This window comes from Sinocyclocheilus grahami, unplaced genomic scaffold, assembly GCF_001515645.1.
Source record: "Sinocyclocheilus grahami isolate Dianchi unplaced genomic scaffold, SAMN03320097.WGS_v1.1 scaffold57.1, whole genome shotgun sequence".
NCBI lineage: Eukaryota > Metazoa > Chordata > Actinopteri > Cypriniformes > Cyprinidae > Sinocyclocheilus > Sinocyclocheilus grahami.
In genome coordinates, this window is record NW_015505236.1 from 1,753,845 (window position 1) to 1,766,216 (window position 12,372).

The 12,372-nt window shown below is 35.5% G+C and overlaps 1 protein-coding gene and 1 pseudogene across 1 annotated transcript; both read right to left on the reverse strand.

The window, feature by feature from the left end:
* Positions 1 to 234: 234 nt before the first annotated feature.
* Positions 235 to 4,989, reverse strand: meiob (meiosis specific with OB-fold). Its single transcript, XM_016270737.1, has 13 exons — positions 4,924 to 4,989; positions 4,061 to 4,118; positions 3,827 to 3,958; positions 3,625 to 3,697; positions 3,333 to 3,528; positions 3,111 to 3,211; positions 2,976 to 3,028; positions 2,799 to 2,894; positions 2,577 to 2,675; positions 903 to 1,047; positions 634 to 820; positions 459 to 545; positions 235 to 377 (listed from the first exon to the last, which is right to left on the reverse strand). The coding sequence occupies exons 1-13, from the start codon at positions 4,987 to 4,989 to the stop codon at positions 270 to 272; spliced, it is 1,401 nt and encodes a 466-aa protein (XP_016126223.1). The 3' UTR covers positions 235 to 269.
* Positions 4,990 to 6,622: 1,633 nt separating this feature from the next.
* Positions 6,623 to 8,011, reverse strand: LOC107584224 (methionine-R-sulfoxide reductase B1-A-like; annotated as a pseudogene).
* Between the last annotated feature and the right edge of the window lie 4,361 nt (positions 8,012 to 12,372).

Below are 12,372 nucleotides of genomic sequence, written 5' to 3' on the forward strand. Positions count from 1 at the left end.
GCAGCACAGTGTTCAATATTTAACGTTTTTATGTGTTAAAGCATTTACGAAAATCGGTTTGGAACAAACATGCATGGATACACCAAATGAATTCGTTTACAGAGATCAATTACAACACAATGAGATCAAATGGGACATTGGAACAAAATGTCAAAAAATATAGATAATTATTCACAATATATGCACAACTTAAAACACAAGTAGGCCTACATTTGATTTGTTTTCACATAAGGAACCATGCTGTTTCGTTGCTGTGTTGCAAAACAGCATCAAACCACAAAGGAGGCAAAGTTTTGCTTCACTTCAACGGGGTCAGCGAGTGCACATGACAAAATGCTTGCCCTCATTCCACTTCTGCTTCTAGCAGATGGGAAAACCTACAATTTAAAATGCAGAGTGAGTTACATCCTTAAATATTCCATTTTCAAAATAAGTTGCAAATGGCAAACATGAACAACCTTTAGATAGATTTTGCATCTCTCCAGAAGAAACTTCCACTTCAGAGTCGTCCTTTGAGACTCCGACAGACGCAAAAACTCTTCTGTCTGTCAACATAAATATTTTTACGTTTACTCTTTGCAGGACATACAGACATCATTCAGGACACATACAGACAGTCTTGACTTAGCTCACTTTACAGCCCAGGGTTTTCTCAGCCACTGTGCCTGCCAGGTTGCATGACTGCACAGTCCCAGTGTGATCACTGATGTCCACCAGCAGATCAAAGCCTTCAGTGGCCTGGAGCTGTTGTCCTTGATTTGGACAGGCATCATTGGAACATGTCTGACTCTCCTCATTGATTCGAAATTTGCATTTGGCACTGGTGGAGAAGTTATCTGTTAAAACTCAGGCTTGTGAATAGTAGACCATTGCATAAAACTGTCAAAGCATTGCACACTTACCATCGCTTGCGTATGACCTTTGAGATGGAGGAATTTATTTCCAGACTTGTGATGAATCCAAATATTATGCAATGAAAGACCTCAGCATGTTCTTGACTTCTGGCTTTAAGCTTTTCCACAGTCAGAACATCACTAATGGAATCCACTGAGAAATAAATGGAAGGATGCAGTTTTACTGGTAACAATTTACAATAAGATTTCATTTTTAACATGTTAACTACATTAGATAGTAAGAAAAATACTTCTAAAGTCTTTGTAAATCTTAATGTTAACATTCACATTCATAAAATCAGAAGTTGTATTATTTAACGGACCTGAGCTAATATGAACTAACAATAAAGAATTGTGTTTTTGTTAACTAATGTTAACAAAGTTTATCAAATACTGTAACAAATTGCTCATTGTTAGTCAGTGTTAGGTTAGGAATAGTCTCAGCCTCAGACGTCACGCCCACGGACCGTTGGCTAAACGTCTGATGCATATGGCACACAAAAGTGGAAACACTTCAGGAGTTTCGAAGTCATCATCGGATTGGTTGAATTATACAGGATTTCCGGTAGACGTGTGTGTCGCGTTCTTTAACGTTCCGCCTGGAAACAAAGATGCCGTGACAACAAACCCCCTCACGAAAGAAGAAAGCCGTCGTGTTTACAACTGAGTCAATGAACGCTTTTCAGGATCAACTAAACACTGGATTTTCAAAAGTATGTGAAAATCTTTAAGTTATCGGCATAGAATCTTTAAAATACGTCCGAGAGTTTTACACTGTCTGTTATTGTGGCGACATTTCCACGCCCTGAAACGTGACGATGAACGAAACGAACTGTGATTGGTTGTTTGACATGCCGGTCAAATGGCCTCATGGGTGGGCCTAGGCCAATGAAAGCTGCCATGGATTCCAGACCTTCAGCCGTCAGTCTGAAGGTCTGGCTATGCGAGACGAGGTTAGGAATAGTTCACCCCGAAAATAAATTTGCTGGAAATTTTCTCACCCTCAGAACATCCAAAATGTATGAATTTCTTTCTTCATCTGAATACATTTGGAGAAATTTAAACTTTAAACCGTCACCTCTAGCCACAAAATGAGTCCACAATCCATACTAATGATTCCTCCAGTGAAAATTCCACCCCCTGTTGTCCTCTCATATCAAAATTCACCAACATATTTGTTTAGAACTGTTTTCACATGTAAACAGTATTTAATTTGTGCACATTTCTCTTCTGATTCAGACAAGAAGTCTTTTTCATTGGAGAAAGCACTATTATGGACAGAGGACTCGTATCTTAGCCATAAGCAATGGTTTGAAGTTAAAAATGATAGATGTGTTTCTTAAAACACACCCTTTTGCTTCACAAGATTACTTGTAGATTACTGTGATGTTTTTATCTCATTCTCTGATTCTGATGCCACCCTTTCACTGCAGAGGATCACATTTGGTGAGCAAGTAATGTAATGCTGTATTTTGCCAAATCTGCTCAGAAGAAGAAACAAACTCATCTACAGTACTTCTTGGACAGGCTGAGGCTAAGTCTATTTTAATTTTTGGATGAACTATTCCTTTAATGCATTAACTAATGTTAATAATGGGACCTTATAGTAAAATGTTTCTGTATGAACTGCACTATACGTACTGCATTGTTAATGCAGAGGTCCAGACACATCACGTGACTTACATTGCACATCGTCACCTGAGAGGATGTCTTGGTCATCCAGTCCTCCTGCTTCTAGCAGTTCCCTTATACATGTGTACAGCTGGTTGGCTTCTGCTGTATCTAAAATGTAATTGAAAACAATTGAAGGATTTTAATGATAATTGTTCAAATGTAACGATAATAAAAATATTATAATTGTAAGTATTTAAACAGATTCTTTAATCTAGCATATCACATCGCTACCAGGGTTGAGGGTAATGATTGTCTTTGAGGTGGCTGTTGCTGTCATACAGTTGCGAAAGCTGTCAAAAGTGATGCGGGCATCTGCAATAAATAGCACTGAGAGAAAATAGATCAAATGAATTTCAATAATCACATATTAGAAATTGCCAATAAACAGACCCATTAACATTATTATACCTGTTTCTCTTTGTGTCAGTGTTTGTACCAGCCTAATAGTCTCTTTATCCCAGCTGGATGAAAAAAAGTAATGAAATCACTCAATTTAGTGATTTATTTCATCTTTTTAATCATACTGAATTTAATTATACTCACCACACAAAGGGAAATGATTTCCCAGTGTCATCAAAGAGCTTTACTTCTAGCCTCTGTCCTTTGCGTCCATCAGATTTTGTAAAGAATTTCTCCTCTCCAATCTAAATGATAAAATCTCAATCATTGAACACATCTGTACTTTTGCCCACCAGCCACTAATGCCAGGTTGTGTTAATTTCCCTGACAGTGAGGAGGGATAGCAGTATATTGTTGGAATCTAACCGATTGCACAGCTGCTAGAATGTTAATAATGTGTCCATCCAGACTCTCTCCATTTGCAGTAACGTCTCCCAATGAATAGAAGTCCCTTGAGTCTTTAATTGGCATGTGGAATAGTGGCAGAATCCTGGCCTCGGTTTCTAAATCTGAGCATATCCTAATGCTTGAGTGAGTCTCTGTTACCAACAGCCTGTAGGTACTGAAATAAAATGTGTATCACTTACAAACTTGCAGTATGATGACAATGTAATGTTTCTTAGTTGGATGTGATTTTTTTCATTTTATTATTTTTTACCTGGGTGTTGAAGGGCAAAATCTTTCTTCTTTCTCATAGTCTTTGGTCACTACGAGGGGATTTTCAATTACAACTAAAACAGAAGATGCTTTTTTTGGCTTACATTGTCAATTCAGTGCATTAGAATTTAATATTGGAAGTGTTTTTGTTAACAAGAGCAATTGGAATCTAAATGACTGATGATTACTACTTAAAATCTCACCACAATCCCCAATCTGAAAGCGACTGCTCAGTCCTTGGATGTATTCCTCATTTCCCCATGCAGACACATTGATAAAATGTTCTGGTGAATCTTTGATGGTAAAGCTGAAAGTAAACCTTTCAGAGCCAACATCTGAAATAAAAATAAAAGACTGCATATTATAGGATATATAAAGAAAGAAAGAAAGACATAATGGGAATAGAATGCATGAACATCTATGTAATGGTAACCAACTTTTCCGGTCTGGAAATCCTCTTGAATCAGTTTTTCCAATTATAACGCCAACCACCTTCTGGAAAATGAAAAGGCATTATTTTTTTAATTGAAAATATATTCCTTGCAGGCATTATTACAAGGCCAGTTTTGTTAAGAGCAACTTATCGGCACAAAACTAAGCGGAGTAAAATATATTAACCATATATTGAGCAATTATCCTACTGCTAATTATTTATTCCAATTAAAGGGGTCCTATTATGCTCTTTTACAAAGTCTTGATGTTGTTTTGGGGGTGTACTAGAACATGCTCTCATACTAGGTTTTTCGAAAAACATTATTTTTCACATATTTGAGATTATTACAACACCTCTCTCCCCAGTCTGGCATGAACGGCTCGAATAGTTCCTGTATCAAATGAAGGGCCGCCTTCTGAAATACAAAGTGTGCTGTGATTGGTTAGCTGAAATATTGCTCAAAATCAAATCAATTTGAGCACAATTTAAACCCGGATGATTGTAAACACTCTAAGTTCGTCTGCTTTGGGAAAGCTAGCGTGTCTCCGACATAGTGATAACACTCGTTGCCTTCTCTAGTGCAGCTCAACCAGGTCTCGTCTCATTCGTCGATATCTGTGATATCACAAATCCCAGAAAATATGCGTTGTAGTCCAAACGAGTCGTTCGTTGTAGTTTTTGAAAAGTTATGTTAAATAAAATATCTCCTTTTGAAGTGGACTTTGAACTTTGCTTTACTTATGCTTAAACAGCAACATTACAGACTAACTAAAGCTGAAAAAGTGAAAAGCATAATAGGACCCCTTCAAGACACCAGCATAACCAGGCACTCAAAACTGTCTTCTGATATTTGCCTCATGTTCTCACCGAGTGTGTGATGTTTATGTTTAGGTCACTTATTGGCACGCAGTTTCCAATTGGACCGTACATCATTTTCATACCTGAAACGACAGTGTCACAACGGAAAAACGTGTTTATGAGACAAAATTATTCAAATTTTATGAAGTGCTAAACCAGCAAAGGAGAGTCATCAAAAAAGCTTTAATTTCAACCTGAAGAACTAAAGCTGAGGTAAAACAGTTTCGTTGCTAATTGTTACTTTTTCTGTACCCTACTCTATATAACTTATTATAAATGAATTAAACAATGTGTTATTATTCGTTAAGCTGAACAGCCACTATTAATCACCTTGGGAAATCTCGTTTGCTCCCTACACAGTCAAAAGCAGAAGATGAAGCGATTGGCGGGTCTGGAGCTTTGAAATGTGACCGTTACTACTACACCCAAATTCATGTGATCCCTTTTTTTATATAAATGTAATATCATGTCTTCGATAAAATAAAAACTATCAGTTTATGCAATTTTGTGATTTTTGGTGGTTTATTTATTTATTTATTATTTACCTCTAAAAGTACCATATTTTCTGTAAAATATGCTTATATTTGTTATATATTCAATATTTCTTATACTTCAGTAAAAAAATTAATAAAACAGTAAGTTCAAACCATAGACTGTGGTTCACAGCCAAAACCTTTTGGTGACTTTGGTGACATCTGGTGACATATAAAGGTATAAAAATATCAATAGCCACTCTATGACTGTAGTACTCAGTGGCTGCATATAGGCTGAAATCTATAAACCATTGTTGTATCGAATTTAACCTTTTAAATTTTAGATTTTATCACACGTTAAAATTGTAGAATTAAAAAAAATATATGCTTAGACTTATAAGGAAAAGACAAAGTAGTAGACAGTAATCCTTTATATATATATATATATATATATAAAATTTCAATTTCAGAATTGTTGTATAGGCTCACCCCTTCACTTATGTGTATGTATGAACTGCATTGTATTGGATTTATTGATTTTTATTGGACAAATAAAAAATGCTCTGAATTTGAGTATTTCCCATTAATTTCCTATGGGAGCCCACTTTTGTCCACGAAGGACAAATTAAGGAGTTTTTTTTCAACCACTTTGTTGAATCAAGTCTTTTTTTGTTTGTTTGTGTGTGTGTGTGTGTGTGTGTGTGTTCAGGTGGCAAACTTATGAAAAGTAGCCAAGTCTTGTACCACTCAGATTAAGTAAACTATAAATATATATATATATATATTTTGCCCAAATTTGTCCCAAAGGATGCATGAGGGTGCTCTGAATTTGAGTATTTCCCATTAATTTCCTATGGGAGCCCACTTCTGAAGGACAAATTAAGGAGTTTTTTTTCAACCACTTTGTTGAATCAAGTCTTTTTTTGTTTGTTTGTGTGTGTGTGTGTGTGTGTGTGTTCAGGTGGCAAACTTATGAAAAGTAGCCAAGTCTTGTACCACTCAGATTAAGTAAACTATAAATATATATATATATATATTTTGCCCAAATTTGTCCCAAAGGATGCATGAGGGTAAAAAAATTAAAATAAATAATAATAATAAAATAAAAATAAATTAACAATAAAGGAAACAAACAAAATTGATTTGATTCATACTTTAATAGTGGAAAACAAAAGAAAAAGACACTTTCCATGTAACAGAAACATGAATTTCAAAATAGTATGCCTTTATGGAAGATACAATAATAAAGAAACCGGATTCAAACAGGATTCAATGACAAAAAAATTTGGTTGAACAAAGAATAATATCAATTAATAACATGCTATTTTAATGTTAAGATTATTGTTTTGGTCATAATAATAATCATCATCATGATAGTGACCCGTGCTGTAAATTGCTTTAGGAAATTACTGAATGTTCACAATTACCTTTTTAAATTAGCAATATTCAAGACTGGTTCATCTTGCACATGTTCAAATCAGCTTATGCAGACTAGTATAAAAATAGAGCAACTACTTTAGTCTCAGTGGCATCCAGGACGGTCATAATATATCTGTGAACAGGATCTCCACTTGGGGCTTTTCCTTGCCCACTTCATGAGCAGAACATCCCATTACCCAGTGTGCATGCAACAGCAGCCTCATCACCTCGCTTATTGTTTATCAACCTTATCTGATTGGAAAAAAAGTTGGAATATGAATTAAAATGGTTACTTATTAATGTAAATATGAATAAAGCCATTTGATACTATTCAAATTATACAGAAAACTACATGTGGTGACTTACCTTTTGGGACAAACTTAAGCGAGTGACTGAATATTCAAAAACGTGATAAGCCCTCCTCCGGTCCATCATTCAGAAACTCGTGGCCTAGTCCATTACCACACTTGCCACACAGAACCTGCATATAGCAATCAAAACATGTACAGGTGCATCTCAATAAATTAGAATGTCATGGAAAAGTTCATTTATTTCAGTAATTCAACTCAAATTGATGAGATGCACCTGTATAAACAGAAATTAGAAAAAAGAAAAAAAAAACATCTGATTCTGACCTTGTAGGCTGTTAATGTCTCCATGTGTTTTGTTACACTGTCCTCTCGGATGGTCTCTGTGAAGGCAGGCCAGGGGGAGGAATGCTCATATTTGGATCTGCTAGAAAAGAGTGGATGCCCACACAGGGAGCAAACATATATACCTGCAGAGAAACAATAAATCCGGTAACTGCCCTTTTCGAAAAGTTTGTAAAACAGACACTTTGTTTTCTTAGCTATAGTAATATTTAAGCAAAGTTAGTTAGCAAGTTTTATAAACGGTTACATCATAATCTTCCTTCAAGGTAAAGGGAAGGCAGCAGGTTGTGGAGAGTAAATAATGAAAAACATTACTTACCGGGTTTAAAATGATCTTTATAATACTCCTTCCCGAAAAAAGAACAAAATGACATCGTTTGGCACAGATCAGTAGATAAAACAAACAGTGTATGTGCAGATCAAGCGCGAGGACAAGCTGTGAAACCGAAGGACGATCAGGTGACCATTACACAGCCGCTCAGTTGAGCTTTCTCTGAGCGACCGTTAGGTGTCCGTGCAGATCCACCGAACACTCGTGTCAACGTGGAAAACGCTTGATATAATGAATTCATATTTGAATTAATAAAGGTGCTTTAATAAATTGATTCGTTTAAAAGATTAATTACAGACATTAAGAATACATTTATTTCATGGTAGACTAAATAATGAATGCTATGATATGTTTCAGGAATGTTTTTAAGAAACCTCAACCTTTTAAAAAAGTAATGAAATATAGTGGGGTTCAAAAGTCAAAGGCCACAAGTGAAAATTCAACTACGTTTTTTTTTTTTTTTTTTTTACTAATTTACAAATGGCAAAGAAAATAAATTTTGAATTACAAATGTACAAACACAAAAGAAATGTCAAGACCGGCATGTTGACATTTAACCCTATAGCAGTGGTCACCAAACTTTTTAGGCCCAAGATACCTGACCTCGGCCTTTAAGAAAGACAAGATCTACCTATTGAAGAATTGATAGAAAAGGACATCCCAGATTGTACTTCAAATTTGAGGCCTTTTACTTTGTATTTTAGTTACAACCACTGCATTTTAATCATGATCTGCACGGGCAGTTGTTTTTGATTTGATCTAGATTAATTTCAGGATTTAAAACAAAAACAGAATGGTCTGACTTTAGGTGTTATTTATTTATTTGCTACATAAAACATCTGCACGAAACAAAAACAGCAGGTCTGAATGAGACGCACTCTCTGACAGCAGGTGGCACTAATGAACAGGGTTGCCAGGTTTTTGCAATAAAACGAGTCCAATCGCGTCTCGAGGGGGGTTCCCCTGTAAAACTCGCATTCCTGGGGTAAAATACACGTTTTTCGGCGGGGATCTTCATGTAAAATTCACATTCCAGGGGCTAAATATCACGTTATTGGGGTCGCTTCAACCCGCGGACATGAACAACAACCCGCGGCAACAGTGTTAAAGTAGCCCAATTCCGCGGGAAAAACGCGGACTTGGCAACACTGCTTAAGAACCGACCGCAATATAGCGTTTCCTTGGTTACTGCTGTAAACAAAGCAGAGCTGCGCTTGAGAAGAAAATGCCATTGCCATCGAAACTTTTCTCAAGACAGTTCCCTTTAGTGATACATCAATATAACCCCAGAAATGTAATGCATTTTTGTACTTGTTTTACTGTTATTTTCGGGATCTACTGGGACAGTGATAAAGATCTACCAGTCGATCGCGATCGACGGGTTGGCGACCACTGCTATAAAGCCTATCATGTTTGATACACAAGAGGCCTCTAAATGATCAACATGATAAAAATTATAAGAAAAAAAAATCATGTGTGTATCAATTATTATTTTATAGTATTTGTACATTTATCAGTTTTCACTGTATTGCATTGCATTATATGATGTTTTACCCCTATAATAATAATTATCTTAATAAGACATAGGCCCGTATTGGGAGTTATAGATAGAGTGACTACTGATATATATATATATATATATATATATATATATATATATATATATATATATATAACCAGGTCTCGTCCCATTCGTCGGTCATCATCACAAACCCCGGAAAATATGCGTTGTAGTCCAAAAGAGTTGTTCGTTGTAGTTTTTGAAAAGTGATTTCTGTTAAATAAAATATCTCCTTTTGAATTGGACTTTGAGCGTTGTAACTTTGCAGATCTTTTTTATGCTCAAACAGCAACATTACAGACTAACTGTCAACGAACATTGCCGTCAGTAATTTCATTTACAAATTATATATAATTAATAATTATATATAATTTGTTGTACATATCCATTCATATGTGTAAATATTAATAATAATAACAATAATAATAAAAACGGAATAAGCAGGCTAATCAGCCAAAATTGTAATGTTTTTAATAAAGGTGTGTATTCTGTAGCCTAATGTTAACAGATAAATTAGATCTTGTTATTAAGAATTTTTGGGAGAATATAGGACAGAAGTCAAACATTTATGGCAAATTTATATCTTGTTCAATTATTTGACCGAACTGACAAATGACATGAAAAATGACATGAAAAATCACTGACTAAATGTAAAGGACACTTCATTATGCATAAAAAAACCCATAACATAATTAAAGCGCGTATACTGTATTAGAACTGCATCGCATATACTCACTTTAATTAAATCGTAGCAGTTGTGAATTCGCAATTATGCTTAATAATGATTTTTAAATGGGTTTAATATATCATGCAGCCTTGGGAAACGGTCTAATAATGTGTTTTATGGATTCTCGTCCGTGAAATGCGCCACTTCCGGTATTTTGCCGGTTAGTCGACGCAGCAAAATGAAGTCAAGGATTAAAAAAAAAAAAAATCGAATAGTCGAATAAAATCGACGAATCGCGACAGCCCTAAATATTATATTATAATATTATATATGCAGTATTATACAAAAAACGATGTATTGTATTTATAAATGAGGACATTCATAAATGTCGTGTAATGGAGGTTTTCATAGCTTTGATAAGTGAAAGTGAAAAGTGAGGTGACATACTCGGAATTAGTGCTCTGCCTTTATCCCATCCAAAGCGCACATACACAGCAGTGAACACACACACACACCGTGAACACACACCCGGAGCAGTGGGTGTGATTCGCTTGATTCGCTTAATATTGTCTACACACATATTTAACATTTCTGCACTCACACAGACACAAAATGCAAGACTGAAAATTGAGCAGCCTAAATAAAAGTAAACTATGAATATTACCCTGGAAAGTGCTGCCCTACCACAATTTCTGATTGCCCCCCGAGTCCAGCGAGCCTAGTACGGGGCCTGCTCATAAGTAAGGACAGAGTGGACTTGTGTTGTCTGTTTTTCTAAGTAACATTTATCTTCTTAGTACAGAGAAATCTGTGCTAAGAGAGCTCTGCAAAGCTTTATCTAGGCCAAAGTAATTGTCCTCTTTTAACCCACCTCCCTAGCACAGTCTGAGACAGTGAAATATTACAGGCTATGGGAATGCAATACTTTTTTTTGTAATCAAATTAAAAATAAAATGTAGTTTCTTTTTTATTATTTTGCTGTTTTAATTTCAGATTATTTGATCTAGTTTATACTCAAGAATATTCTGATATTAATCTGAATGATTATGTGTCATGTAAATGCATTAACCTGATTTCTATAACCAGAAACAGGAAAGCACATATTCTGCTTTCTAGAAATTAAAATAAGACAGTTGGCCTGTGGCTGTAATCAGAATTTAAACATATTAAGAATATCCACCATAACCTTTATTTATTTATTTAGGCCTATTTATTTTTTATTTGGGGTAGAGAGAGTCGGACTCATAACCCAAAGGTTGTGGGTTCGAGTCTCGTACCGGCAGGGATTGTAGGTGGGGGGAGTGAATGTACAGCGCTCTCTCCCACCTTCATGAGCAAGGCACCGAATCCCCAACTGCTCCCCGGGCGCCGCAGCATAAATGTCTGGCCACTGCCCCGGGTGTGTGTTCACGGTTTGTGTGCGTGCACTGCTGTGTGTGTGTGCACTTTGGATGGGATAAATGCAGAGCACTAATTCCGAGTATGGGTCACCATATTGGCCACATGTCACTTCACTTCACTACTTCACTTGACTTTTTACCACTCTGTCAAGGGTCTGCAGATTAAAAATAAGCTTTCGGCTAATTCTGGCAAATTTACATTCATGTTCATTAATGTGAATTGCAAATGTGAATTTGTAAACAAATTAACTAAGCTGAATATTAATTTATATTGATATATAAGAAATATGTTCGGAGTGAAGACTCGCCAATATTATGACTTAAAAGGGAAAAATAAGGACATGAATTAGAGCATGTTTAAGTTACTTTTTAAAATTAAATTGTTGTCCAAAATTAATAAAATGCAGCATAATAAACTGTAACAGTGAGCATTTCCAGTATTTTCAGACAATGGTAGTTTATTATTTGTATTAGGACTATCAGGGGCGGATTTAGTGAATTGGGGGCCCCAGGCAAAATATAAGAATGGGGTCCTATACATTTGCACACATTTTCAGATCAACCTTGAGGTTCCATTTTGTTGTTTTCAGCGTAAGCCTGTGTGCAAAGGCTGTCTAATTCTAAACTTTAAAATACATTTATTTTTAGTTGTTTTAACTACAAATTTAAATAAAACTGAAAAAATAATTAAAAGGCAATTCTACATTTACACACCTAAAATACATATATCAAGAGCATGCTCACAGATGAGAACAAAACAGCATTGGATGAAGTGGATTAAAGCCCTGCACGGGTCTCAAATTTGTCTTTTTTCCTCTTTTCCCCAAAAAAGCTTATACTACTGTTTCAGCTATTAAAATAGTTCAGTTTTGTATGTAATAGAAAAGTGATTATATTTCGTTTCGTTTTTTTATAAAGTAAATTTAGAAAAACATTTGGAGTATTTTTTGTTCG